Source organism: Schistocerca gregaria, chromosome 7, assembly GCF_023897955.1.
Source record: "Schistocerca gregaria isolate iqSchGreg1 chromosome 7, iqSchGreg1.2, whole genome shotgun sequence".
NCBI lineage: Eukaryota > Metazoa > Arthropoda > Insecta > Orthoptera > Acrididae > Schistocerca > Schistocerca gregaria.
In genome coordinates this window covers 183295005-183309668 of record NC_064926.1, presented here as the reverse complement: position 1 = coordinate 183309668, position 14664 = coordinate 183295005, and the positions used below count along the sequence as shown (strand labels likewise).

The 14664-nt window shown below is 39.8% G+C and overlaps 1 protein-coding gene across 1 annotated transcript in view; it reads left to right on the top strand.

The window, feature by feature from the left end:
• Positions 1–3147, top strand: part of LOC126281636 (cyclin-A2-like) — a 42954-nt gene extending 39807 nt beyond the window's left edge. Inside the window, exon 6 of the mRNA XM_049980767.1 lies at positions 2567–3147. Within this exon, the coding sequence (XP_049836724.1) occupies positions 2567–2615 (49 nt within the window). The 3' untranslated portion in view covers positions 2616–3147. The remainder of the gene's footprint in view (positions 1–2566) is intronic.
• Positions 3148–14664: the final 11517 nt, after the last annotated feature.

Sequence of the window (14664 nt, the reverse complement as noted above, 5' to 3'; positions counted from 1 at the left end):
GCCATCTGGTTTCTGTACAAATTGTAAATGTCAGTATAAGCACAAAATATGCAATATTTTATCAGAATGTTAAAATGAACTGCAGTAATGGATATTATGATCATGTGACCTACTTTATTTCCACTGCCTGTTTTCAGTTCGATTACTGTTTAGGAAGTTTGTATATCAATGGGTGTAATAGTTTACTTCGTATGAATAGTGTATTATGCCATTTTGGTCATATTTAGAGATTTTTGCAAATGTTAACAAATCACATTGTTTAACCTGAACAGTATATCCACTGTACCAATTCCATAGCAGTGATTAGTGTTGGCACATTTGATTTGGGATGACCAGAGTTAGATTCCCAGAACCCCTGATTTTGCCTCCCCTCCAAATTATAAGTGTGGAAGGGCTCACTCAAAACATCGTGCAGGTGTTGCCTGGATAAAGCAGAACATCAAAATTAAAACTGACGATAGTGGCTGGAGGCATTAGAAATTTGATAGTCCCACAATCATATTTTGCTTTTCCTACTGCCTTCTAGGCTAGAGTCAGTCATTCGGAAATCAGATTGTCCGTTACAGGATTTGTTGTTGGTATGATTAATCGTGACTTAGCATTAGACTTTGGTGCTCATGTGGACATGAGATTGAAACACATGTAACTGTGCATGACAGTTGTAGAGTCAGCATGAGCCTGGGCAAGGTGAGTAGAGCTTCACTCGTAAAGCTGTTTCGATAAAACTGCAATCGTGCTGCTGATCTTAACAAGTATAGATGTGTTATAGAAATATCTCTGTGCTGGGGTTGAACATAGTTTGTAAGTTCGAATTAAATGACCAGTTGCTACTGGGAGAACACGTGGGTTAACTGTGCTACAAACTGGAGTAACTGTTCCCATGGCTGAGGTTAGTGACCCCATAGTGAGATTTTAAGTAGTGCACAAGATGTCATGACAACTAAACCTTCCTTGGTTAACCGTTCTTTTGGGCAGTAATAGAATACTCCAGATCATATCAGGCTGGTGCAGATGGCAGTCACATTAAGCAACATTTGTAACCTGGAATGTAAATAGGATATGCAGTTAATAAGTTACCCTTTCATGTATCTTTCAATGCTTGATCTGTTCTGTCTTACATATTTCCTTAAAAAATGTTTCCACAAAGTTTCATGGTCTTAAAATAGTGTTTCCACGGTGACCCTGTCAAGTAGAAAAATTTTAGTTTCAACCACATTGCATACTCAGATTTTGCATTGAAACTATTTACAAAAGGTAAATTGAAACAAATTGAATTAGCTTCGTACAAGTGGTGCTCTGCCCAGTACCATATAATCATTTGCTGCTGAATTGATGTATGAAGATCGTGAAGCATTCTGTAAATTTGAAATGTAGATTCAATTTCAGTAAACAGCACAAGAAAATTGCCTGCCAAAAAGTCAGTTCTTAGTAATTGATAATCATACAACAGAAGAAGAGAAATAACTGGGGTTTCAAGGATGTGTTAGATACTGTATGCTGTTCCTGATCATATATAGGAGACAATCTGAGTAGCCCTCTTAAGTTGTTTGCAGGGCATTTACTGCCTAATAGTCATCAAAAGAACAATCCTTTAGACAAGATATCTATGGTGTGGGAATTTTTCTTTTTGATATGTATGTGGATAACTTCGCTTTTGATTAGTCAGACTTCGTTTCGGTTGTCCAACAAGTGGCACAAATCCAGATTGTTAAGTCAACTAAATTTTTAGGGATTACAACTACAAATAACTTAAATTGCAATGTTCACATAGATAATGTTGTGGGGAAGGCAAACCAAAGAATGTCATTCATTGGTAGAACATATAGAAAATAAAACAGGTCTAATAGACTGCCTACACTATTCTTGCCTGTCCTCTTCTGAAATATTACTGTGAAGTGTAGGTTCTGCTTCAGATAAGACTGCCGGAGAACTTCAAAAACGTTCAAAGAGTAGCAGCAGCAGCTTGTTTTGTATTATAGTAGAAATACAAGAGTGCCACGGATACACAAATGGAAGTGACAACCAAACGAATATTGCTTTGCAGCAGGATCTCCTCTTGAAATTTCAATCGCCATCTTTCTTCTTAGAATGCGTGACTCTTTTTGTTGATAGCTGCTATCAGAGCTCGCACAGGATGATTGGAATGAGTTTTTCCACATGTTGTTAGTGAGAGGGTAGAGAAATAACTTGAAAGGGGTTTGACAAAACCTCTGCCAGGCACTTTTGCAATTGCAGAGTAATTGTGTAGATGAAGAGTGCATACTTCACTGTCCCAATTGAGAAAGCAGACTGTAGAAGTTTGCATTTGTCTAAATGAACTAATAAAATAGCTTTTATGTCCATGTCTTTAACTTAAAATGAATATAATAGTACGGAAATTGGTTTTTGTTTTTCAGTAAGTTCCCTTTTCCTAATACAAACACAACGGGAAATTTTTTGTTCATAAAAACACTGTAGTACTGACACACAATTTTTTGCTTTGTCTGGCAATTTACATTTCAAGAAATATTGTCTTTATAGGTTTTTTCATCTGTATGATCTGACATTTTACCTTTGGTTTTTTCAGGTGGCATTGTGTCTCTCTACTTGCACCTAGGGATGCACCCATATGCTAAGTTTTCGCAGCTACTGAAGACTTCCTTAAAAGCACGTGAAAATAATGAATGTACAAATACCTGAGGTTAATTTTTAATTCATACAGCTGCCCAGATGAGATCTGTGTTTCACAGTCTGTGATATTTCATATTCATTTATTTACACAATACACTCAAACATTGTTTTTTAGTTGTGTATTTTGACATTTAGAAACCTTTATTGGCTCACTTTTTGTATTCAGCTTTAATGTTTTACAATGATCTGAAGGACTGCTGTCTTTGCTCCTTTTACACAAGGAATATTTATGATGTAAATTTCTGTGTGTGTGTGTGTGTGTGTGTGTGTGTGTGTGTGTGTGTGTGTGTGTGTGTGTGTGTGTGTTTTTGCATGGGTGTACAGTTAAGAGGTTTACCTCAATACTATATGTATATATGTAGCATGTATTTTTAAAATGTCACTTTCCCAGTGCTGCTTAACGTCTTACTGTGGTAAGAAAATAATGTAGTAAATTGCTGTAATAACTTTTTAAAATAAAGTTACATAATGTTCTTGCTTCTTGGTTTCTCTCCACAAATACCTTGGTAATGTTCAGGAGGAAATTAGTCTGACCATAAAGATCTGGGACAAGAGAAAGAAAAGCTGCATTGTTACACTAATAACTTCAGAAGGTATTGAGGCCATTCAAAAATTCACTTTTTTAATCATACAGGTGTTTGTGAACACAGCAATTGGCACCACAAAGATAAGTGGTATAAATTCTTCAGATGGCCACTAAACCATGAATGTTAAGGTAGGCCCTTAACATAAACACATGAAGTTGTTGTTGTTGATCATGTAAAGACCCTGGTGATGCAAGACAGACCAATTGAAATTGGAGAACATGCAGCTGAAGTTAAAATTAGTATTGGATCCATTCATTCCAATTTTGACAGAAAATTTGGACCTCAGAAAGGCCTCAACCAAATTTGCTAACAACTCTACAGAATCAATTTTGTTTGTAGTTAACGCAAGACTTCTGGACACTGAACAGCAATCCCAACTTGGGCGCAGTGATCAGTTACTGTGGTAAACACCCCTGGAAAAAAAAGTACAAACTGCTTTTGTCAAACTGAACTCCTGTAACTACAGATGGAGCTTCTATGAAGACCAATAAATATATTTGCTGTGTTATTGGAAAAGTGAAATTTGTGAGGAATCCTGGATTTGTCATGTGCATTGTATTACACACAGTTTTGTGTGGAAAAGTGTTGGTTGACACTTGTATCCAAAAGAAACAAATATCATTAAATGTTGATTCAAATTGGTGACAGTTCTCTGCTTTCTTTACGTGGGCTAAACACCACACATTGTTTGGTCTCGTTGTGCTAAGGTACATTGGCAATGCTGTGGCATGAAACAGCAAATATGCCAGTCTTTATTAAAAGGTAAATAAGACATTTACAAAATGTGGTTACAAGATTTATCCTTAATTGTTGATACAGCAAAAGACTTCAGATTTGAATCCAAAGAGATGGTCAGATCATAACAAACATGATAAAGTTAAAGGATTCACATGTAAGCTACTCTTACAGGGAAAGCAGGTAGTGCATTTTTTCTATCAAACATGCAAGATAATAAAATTTTGTTGGAAAACATTGTGTGTGTGTGTGTGTGTGTGTGTGTGTGTGTGTGTAAAAAAAACTCTTGAATCTTGGAAATTAGTTTGAATCAACATTTACAAATTTTAAATTGTTTGGGGAAAAGTTTCCTTTATACTCTCCAGTTTATACAGTACAGAATTTGTACCTAATCAGACACGTGGAGATAATGAGATCCAGTGTGATTAAGATTTAAAGACAAAATTTAGTGAAGCACCAGAAGGTGGATTTGCCTTTTATCAACATATTCAAGATAGTGGAAGTCTTTCCTCATCAGTCCACTCTTCCTAAACCCATTCTTCTCTATGTAAGTCTTCAGTCTACAAATGATTTGTTACTAGTTTGTAATAATGGCTTGTTAAACTGATTGGTAGTATTCACACTTCTCAGCAATTGCCTGCCTGAAATCTAAGAGTATTTAGTGACTTATCTCCATGTATCTTGCATACCAAGTGTTCTCATTATAGTGTAAATATTTCAATATTTTGTGAAATTATTCCTGCCATATACTGTCAGATAAAATCTGCTGCCTCTTCCCTTTCCATAATATTGTTTTAAAGTATGTCTTGTATAACCCTTCAGTGTATTGTCCACTTTGCAGACTTCACTTCTTGCACTGGGTTGCTGTCTCAGCTTTTAGTATTCATCCATGTGCTTATCTTCTCAAAAAGGTTTCTTAGCTTTCATTGTAGGTGGTGTTTATATTTATTGTTAGTAATACTTCGAAAACTTTAAAAATGCAGAATGGTAAAGGGAGACATGGACAGAGGAGAAGACTCATTTTTGACAACTGTTTCTTTTAGCTTTAGTCAGTTTTCAAAAATTTTGTAATGTAATCCAAATGGAAGAACCCAATATTATCAAAATGAAGTATGTTTTCTCGACTTGGCCTCTAGCTTGTATATAGTATGGACACAACGATTTTGAAGAATTCTTGTTAATGAGCAGAATGGATTTTGAAAGGTGAGATATACTACCAATGTATTCATTTTACAAGGAAATAAGACAAGAATTAGATTTGGAAGTACATGACTAAAAGAGTGTTTGTAAAAATATTTCCTTATATAAGAAGAAATAGATTCTGGTTAGTATTAGAAAATATTGAATATTACCAGCAAGTTAAGAATGTGAAGGCTACAGTAAATGAGTAAAAAAAGTTGACCAAATTTTGATGAGGCACAAACAGATGTGGCTTTGTGTATGTAATTATGTTTGATCAAGCTCTACTGTACATGGAAATATTGTCAGCTACTATAGGCATGTCAGGAGACCATACATGAAAAAGTATTTCCCATCTTTTTGGATAGATACTTCAGGTGGGCACTGGCTTGTAAGTGCACCTTCGTCATTAGAGCCTGACCGCATTTGACATGTGCAACCACCTGCTGGAGTTGGTTGAGGTGAGGTGAAATGGGGCAGTGAGGGAGAGGAGTAGTCTAGTAGGTTAGAGGTGGAGGATGATGCTATTGTTGCCTGTAGGAGTGCAGGGATGTGCTGGCTACAAGAGTGGACTTCTGGCTGCTGAAGTGGGTGGTTGTGCTCAGGGAAGTGGGAATGGGATTTGCAGGTGCCTCTCTTGGGTAGAAGGCATATGTGTACTGTAATGGGAGTAGGGAAAGAGATCAGCAGGTGCATAGTGACTAGCAAAAGTTGCGTCCAGGGATTTGTGGGACTGAAGGATATGTTGTAGGGAGAGTTCCCAACTGCAAAATTCAGAAAAGGGTGTTTGTAGGAATTGTCCAACTGGCAGTCTGTACAGTCATAACAGGGACTGTGATGTGGGTGGCATGTTCAGTTACTCTGCAATCCAGCTGCCAGTTGGGCATAGTTTAGCAGTGACAATGCATGTGAACAGTTAGTAGTCGTGCCCATGTAGACTGCAGCCCAGTGATTGCACTAAAGTATGTAGACAGTCTAAATGGTCAGAAAAAGCCTATGTTGCAAATTTTTTGGCTAAACTTTCTGTGGTAAAAAACCTTCCAAAATTTCAGACTTCATTCATATTTTTTTAAAAAAGTCTTGTGCTTCTAGTGCTTTGGTATGTTTCCTTTTTAAAAGAGTACACAATTATTTAGATTTGATTACAACTGCTCTTTTGCTTCACCCAGTATCAAGGGTGCTACAGTTTGTCAAAAACTGATTTTGAGATTGAGCACAATACAATGATTTTAAGCAGTTTTGTTTGTTACTGTGAATATATATATATACCACATGGGAAAAATATATTAACAAGAAAAGTTCCCATCTCTGGCTGCAATCCTTCTTTGCATCAGTCCCTATACCAGTTCCTATACATCAACACATCTGTCAACTCCTATCCCTAATCAAACTCCTCAATCTTTCCTCTCCCACATCCACACTGGCTGTTCATAGCATCCTCCTACAGGCCAACTGCAAATTAGAACAGCATGCCACCCTCCACTTCAAAAAGCTATCCAATCTCCTGGTTTCTCACCTCTGGAAAGGCAACTCACTCTCCACAACCTTTCCAACAAACCTCAACCTCCTCTCATTGCACACAAACCCAGTCTCTCCCATCTACTCAATCTCCCACTTCCAGCTCCAATCCCCCCAACGTCTCAAAATTCTAGTCAACACAATCTGGAACCACAACACCCCAATTCAGTAGTTAACCTTTCCTCCAAACCTCTCCCCCAATCCGAAACCTCTGTCCTATCCAAAGGCCTCACCTTCAGCCCTACTCCCAGATTCAACCAAACTGCCCTTGTCAAAGATTTACTGTCATACACTCGTAGTCACATCCAATTGTATCCACTCATCTGGGCCACTTCTATTTGCCCAACACTGTATGTTATGTTACATGCTGTACCTGAACAGCTTACTGTGCGGCACATATTGCACATCCCCCCCCCCCTTTTTCCCCCCAGGGGGCTCACTGCTCTTTGGTGGGTAGAATCTGATGCATTTCTACCAGTGTCATCGTTTCAATTGCATTTGAATGTCTTGTTGATACCTGGCCAAATGTGTAACCTGTGGCAGTGGTGTGCACAAGGGTGATTGTCCACCTTCTCCCCACTGCATCAACTGCTAGGTCCACCACCCACTGCCTCTCTAGATTGTGCCTTTAATCTTGGTGGGTGGACTGTCCAGGAGATCTGGATAAAGGAAAAAGTGCCCTACCGCGTGCAAGTTATTGGCTAGTAGAAGACCCTGCATACTACCATCTGGCACTTGCAGTACTGTTCTTGCTACATGAAGGACATGGTCAAGCAGACATGCGACCTCAAATTCAGCACTGCAATTGTGAAATCACCCAGCATCCTGGTAGCATTGCAGTCTCCTTGTCCAGCTGTGCAACAAGCCACCAAACATTTACCCCCCAGGACGAAGTCACTAACTTCACAACTGGCAGGCCAGAAATGATAGAAAGAATGCTGCCGCAAAGACTTCCTACACCCCTCCAACCTACAAACATCTGAGTCTTCCACTGGAAATTGGAAAGGCTCCAAGAAATCAAAGTGAAACAGTCTTCTCCTTTGACAACTTGGAGATCCTCTTCGATGTTGTCATCACCTGACACCTTTGCCCAGCTGAACTCCGTATTGCCGGTGGACACCATCAACTGTTTTTCTGCATTGGGTGCCACAGATCAACAGTAGGAGAATGCTAACACCTCTGTAGACCTCGTGAAGCAGGATTTTCCAGCCTCTGTGTGCTGTAGCGGTGAGTCTTTGAAGGCTGGCACTTGGCATCCACCAAGGTGACACCCCTTCATTATTTTCCTCCTCCTCCTCCTCTTTCCTGATTATGACTCTCCTTTGATGGAATATTCATAGCATTTGATCAAACAAAGTGGATTTGTGGCTGCTCTTAGTTGCATTGTCCATGTGTTCTCTGCCTCCAAGAAACAAAATTGCATCCTCACAACTGCTTTGAGCTCTTGCATTTCTTCTCTATCTATTTTGACCTATCTCCTGAGGATGGCATTCCAACTCATTAAGGGGAGTCATGCTGCTCATGCGGGATGACATTCAGTCAACCTATCTCCCTGACTACGTGGCTCCAAGCTGTTGCAGTTCGCCTTTTTCTTCCTCATTTGACCTTTTTCCTTTGTTCCATCATTTGATGTCACCAGGGCAGAGGGCAGACATCCTCCAGCTTACTGGGCAACTACCTCACTCCTTTGTGCTGCTATGTGACAATGCGCACCATCCCCTTTCCGGTTCTCCCAGAACCAGTCTGAGAGGTTTCCTCTTGGCTGGCCCTCTTAATAGACTTAACCTCCTCTGCCTTAACAAAGGAACACTCACATTCCTTTCAGACTCTCTGCACACTTATTCCCATTTGGACCTGTCTTTCTGCACTGCCCCGCTTGCCCATTGTCTAAACTGGTCCATTCTCTCTGACATCTACTCGAGTGACCATTTCCTGTGTGCTATCCACTTGCTGTCTCCTACCCCAGTTATGTGCACATTCAAACAGCAGCTTACTAGGCTGACTGGAGGCTTCACTCCCATCTGGAGGCTTTACTCCCAGTTGTGATGACCAGGTAGAATATCTTAGAAACGTTATCATTACCGCTGCAGAACGTTCCATTCCTCGCACTTCTTCTACACCATGCTGTGTCACAGTCCCTTGGTGGAGTGAGGTATTCTGTGACGCAATTGGCACATGGAGACATGCTCTCCGCGTTTTTAACTGTCATCCTATGATGGAAAACTGCTTTATAATAAAGTTTCGTGTACAGTGCCATCACATTCTTCAGGACAGCAAGAAAGCTAGCTGGATTTCATTCACTACTTCTTTTAACAGTATCACTCACTCTTCCATTTTGTGGGCCAATCTTGGACAGCTCTCTGGGACCAATATTCATTCCCCAATTCCCAGCCTGATAGCAGACGACGTCATAGTGGACCCAATTGCTATCTTAGACACCTTGGGCCGACATTTGCGGAGATTTTGAGCTCCTCCCACTGTCACCCTGCCTTCCTCCATAGGAAACAAGCAGAGGAGGCTCAGGTGATACCCTTCTCTTCTCAGAATTGTGACTGGTACAATGCTGCCTTTACTATGAGGCTCCCTTTTCGTTGACAATTTTGCCATCTATTGCAGTTCTCCATTGACTTTTCTCATTGAGTACTGTCTTCAAAGATGTCTCAATCGTTTTCACTCATGATTTTTGTTTTTCCACTGAATTTCTGGTCATTTCTTCCACCGTCTTTACATCTTCCCGTGTTGCTGTTACATTCACTGAAGCTGCAAAATTCCTAGAGCTCATACTCGATAGGAAACTTTCTTAGTCCTCCCATGTGTCCTACCTGACAGCCCGCTGCATGCGGTCCCTCAGTATCCCTCGTGTCCTCAGTGATACTTCCTGGGGAACAGATCAAACTACCCTCCTCCATTTGTACTGCTCTCTTGTCCGTTCAAAACTAGACTGTGGGTGTCGTTTAAGCATCTGCACATCCGTTCCTCTTACACCATCTCAATACCATCCACCATTGCAGCATCCGTTTGGCCACTGGCACCTTTAACAAAATGGCTCTGAGCAGTATGGGAATTAATATCTGAGGTCATCAGTCCCCTAGACTTCGAACTACATAAACCTAACTAACCTAAGGACACCACACACATCCATGCCCAAAGCAGGATTTGAACCTGCGACCGTAGCAGCTGCGTGGTTCCAGACTGAAGCGCCTAGAACCGCTGAGCCACCCTGGCCAGCTACCTTTAACACTAGCCCAGTTCAGAGTTTGTATAAAGAAGCTGCCGAACTACCATTGTCCTACCACTGAGACTCCCTTGATGACCCCTTTAATCTCCAGTATGGGGTGTGTCCCTCTTCTCTGTTACCTCCTCGAGTTCACTTTCGGCCCTTGCTCTGGCAGCTTAACTTCACGCTACCTGCTACTTCCTCCTTGGGTGTAAATCCTTCACCAACTTGGCTTTGTGCAGCAGCCTTGGCCTTCATTCACTACCTAAAGACACTACTCCAACCTCACTCTATTGCCTTAAGTTTCACGACCTTCGCATGGAACTTCGTGATAGTACCTCTGTGTTCAGTGCTGGCTCTTGGAACAACCGTGTTGTTGGGTGTGCCATCGCCATTGGCAGCAACGTTTTTCAGTATCGGCTTCCGGAACACTGCTCAGTATTTATAGCAGAGCTCTTCACCCTGTATTAGACCAGAGCTCTTCACCCTGTATTAGACCACGCAAAATGTCTGGCGACACAGGCTTTTCAATTGCATCATCTGAACTGATTCTCTCAGTGCCCTTCAAAGCCTCTGTGTGCTGTACACCATTCATGCCTTAGTGCAACAGGTCCACGAAATCTGGCACTTGGTGCCTCTTGATGGAACAATTGTGATGTTTATGAGGGCTCGTGGTCACATCGGTCTGACAGGACTGGCATCCTTGTGTGGATGTTTTAACGAGAAAAAAAAAAAAAAAGAAATATTTATTATGTAACAATGAAAGAATGGATGAAGAATGGGGGGGGGGGGGCGGCGGGAAATGGCTTTTAATATTTACACTTTCAGTACAAACTTTGTTGTAGAACCCCTTATTTACGTGTGGTAATAAAAATTCATTTAGACAGAATTAACCACATTTAAAATTACGTGAACCTTAGCAACCCTCTCATGCTGATAAATTCAAACTAACTGATTAATAACATGTATCTGAAACCTATTTAAATTAATTTTTTCTTTATTTCGGCCTTGGCACACATTTTCTAGATGCAGTGGGTTTTTAAATATTTACTGAATTCTTTCCCGGCGTTAGCTATGGCACACAAGACTGTCTCTGTTAAATATTGCCAAGCCGACATGAACGTGTGATTATCATTGACAAAACACACTTCACTATACGTTTAAGTTATTTGCTTTAGAAATGGAAAGAACCAACAGATTAACAACTTCAACGTTAATTATCCGCCTATGACATTACAAATGTAAAACCAGTAATAAATTCAGTCAGCCTCAGGATCGCTGTAAAAGAAAAATATTCCGTAATTCACTGCTAATTTTACCTGCTCCCGATTTACGGGTTTGGTTAATTTTATAGCGGAACAATTTTTTAAATGTGCCGCCGCTGCAAATCGTTCGGTCGCGGCACAGCCCAGCAACCCCAACGATAATCGCTAAAAGTGCTGAAAAGTCTTTAAAGAAATATTATAGATGACATGGGCAAGCTAATTTACATTAGTAATACACAATTTTGTTAAATTATAATGTATTTAGACCATAACAATAATTGAAATTACACACCTTGGTGATTTCTCCTCTAATGGCGGCTAAAGATAGATACAGACAAACGAAGTCTCTCTCTCTCTCTCTCTCTCTCTCTCTCTCTCTCTCTCTCTCTCTCTCTCTCTCTCTAGAGGAAGACGACAAAGAATGCACATTATGTAGTGCTTTTTATATTATTGCTGATTCTAAATGTCTCTTTGTAATCTTACAATATTTTCCTCTGTGGCTGTATTTTACATTTTTTCATCGCAGATATTAGCATATTTCGTAATTACATTATGAGTATAGAAATATTACAATCGTAAATACATCGAGAAAATTATTACAGAAAATATCACAATAATGACCAACGTCCTTTACACAAAATTAAATTCGTAATTACATTATGAGTATAGAAATATTACAATCGTAAATACATCGAGAAAATTATTACAGAAAATATCACAATAATGACCAACGTCCTTTACACAAAATTAAATTCGTAATTACATTATGAGTATAGAAATATTACAATCGTAAATACATCGAGAAAATTATTACAGAAAATATCACAATAATGACCAACGTCCTTTACACAAAATTAAATTCGTAATTACATTATGAGTATAGAAATATTACAATCGTAAATACATCGAGAAAATTATTACAGAAAATATCACAATAATGACCAACGTCCTTTACACAAAATTAAATAACATTTTTTGTTAAACAATTACAGTACATTCGAATTGCTTCATAGCGGCGTACATAGTACAATTAAATGTCATTTCATTTTATTAATATTGTGTGTGCTGCCAGGGAACGTTACATTGTGTGTGATGTCCTTAGGTTAGTTAGGTTTATGTAATTCGAAGTCATGCCTTAGTGCAACAGGACCACGAAATCTGGCACTTGCTGGCCCTTGATGGAACCATTGTGATGTTTATGAGGGCTCGTTGCCACATCGGTCTGACAGGACTGGCATCCTTGTGTGGATATGTGTGATGTCCTTAGGTTAGTTAGTTCGACGTCTAGGGGACTGATGACCTCAGATATTAAGTCCCATATTGCTCAGAGCCATTTTGTTAAAGGTGCCAGTGGCCAAACGGATGCTGCGATGGTGGATGGTATTGAGATGGTGTAAGAGGAACGGATGTGCAGAAGCATAAACGACACCCACAGTCTAGTTTTGAACGGACAAGGGAGCAGTACAAATGGAGGAGGGTAGTTCGATCTGTTCCCCAGGAAGTATCACTGAGGACACTGCTGCTAAGGCTGCAGTCCTCCTATCTCAGCCCACTAGTTCTTACATTCCCTCTGATGATATGTGTCTTGCCTTCTGTCAGCAGGTGGGCTCACTTTTGCATCACCGCTCATTGTCCCTTCATGGGTACAAGCTCTGGGTTATTAAGCCTCTCCCATTGGCTTGGACAACCTCCTATCGGCCCTCTTGCCGTGAGGAGATCATTTTAGCTAGGTTGCATATTGGGCACTGCCTTTTTTAGCCATTGCATTTGTTAAGTGGTGCTCCCCCAACACTGTGTGCTCACTCTTAGACGGTCCACCATTTACTAACAGATTGCCCTTTTTTTTTTTTTTTTTTTTTTTTTTTTTTTTTTTTTTTTTTTTTTTTTTTTTTTTTAACCACTTACATACTTGTTTGTTTCTCCTGTCTGAGTTATCGGCATTTTTAGTGAAAGATGCATGGACTGTCAACTGGGTTTTCCTTTTCATCTGTCGTAGCAATATGGCAAAAACCATTTATTTTTTTAGTTCAGGACATTTGTTTCTCTATGGCATATTTTATAGACCTTTCTCCATGTCCTTGGTTTTAGCTCTCTTCCATTGATTGGGATTAACATGTAGTCGTTTTTGACACCTCTCTCTGTCTTTGTGCTCTACAGTTCTGGGTGCATACGATCCTGGTTGGTTTTGCACCCTGAAACACAACAAAGTAGATTGCGTATGTTTTTTATTTTTTGTAAAGTTTCTCATGACAAGTATTTGTAAAATGAATGGAACAAAATAACTTCATCTCGCTTAAAAAGGAATTTTGAGAATGTAACAGTGAGATGGAGCAGGCATAGCATGCTGATGTTATGACTGTAACATCTGCCATTTCAAGAACCAACGATTTTGGAAGTGTAGTCATTGTGAAAAATGATGTTGACGGTCTTGTGCTTATGACTGGTTTGCGGCAAGGCATGGAAAATGATTTTTTTTAAAGCCAGGAAGAGGAAGTCCAGAAGACTGCATCCTCAAAGTTCAACAGTGAACACACACTGTTCACTCACGCCATTAGTGGATTTGCTTTTTTCAGTCAAGGAAAAATGAAGTTTTGCAACATTATTAACAAAAGCGAACACGTAAAAGAAGTACTTGGTTCTTTCAAGACTCCAGATACTACCCATGGAAAAAAACAGCTAGAGAACAGTTTATTGTTTGATTTAATAGTGGAGGTGACAGCAGTCTGCAGACACAGAGAAATTGTGGTACCAACTACTCAGTCTGCCACAAAAAGCAAATTAAATGTCGCAAGGTTGCCACTCACAAAAGACGCTGTGCAACCTCATTAATTACAAAGTTATCAGAAAGTCCAGTGCCGGGTGGACAACTGGAAACATCCTAAGAAATGGGGCTGGACTCTCAGTAACCAGTCAGAGGCCTGCTGCAATGATCCAAGTTCCAGCATCTGAGTCAGTTCTTCACATTGCTTCATGCTAATGTATAAGGGGCAATCAAAGAATTTTCATTTGTGGGCATTGAGCGCAGTGGTGCAGGGAGACTAGCTAATGTCTGTGCCGGCAACTCACTCTAGCTAAGCTATTGCGAGAGACCGGATTATATGCACCATAAAAACCTTAAAATATGCATGAAGTGTCGAAATATGCAAGATCAAATAAGAAAAAAACATGGTAGCTACTGCGTGCATTATATCTCAAAGTCGAACCTGTACATATCAGTTACGAGGAAGAGCGCCAGCCACACGAAAAATAGGTACATTTAGAACGCTGATATTTCCTGAATGCTTTCTGGTAGAAGTTAGGGAGGGAGCTGAATAGTGGCCGGAGGACATAAAATGTGATATATAATGGAAACCGATTAATAAATTGCAGCTTAAATAATTAAAATGGAAGTTTTGAAAGAAATTGGAAGGTACACATATCCTGAGTGAACTTTAACTGCCACTAATGCCAACAGAACTTCAATATTCAATACATTTAAGATCAACATTCACCA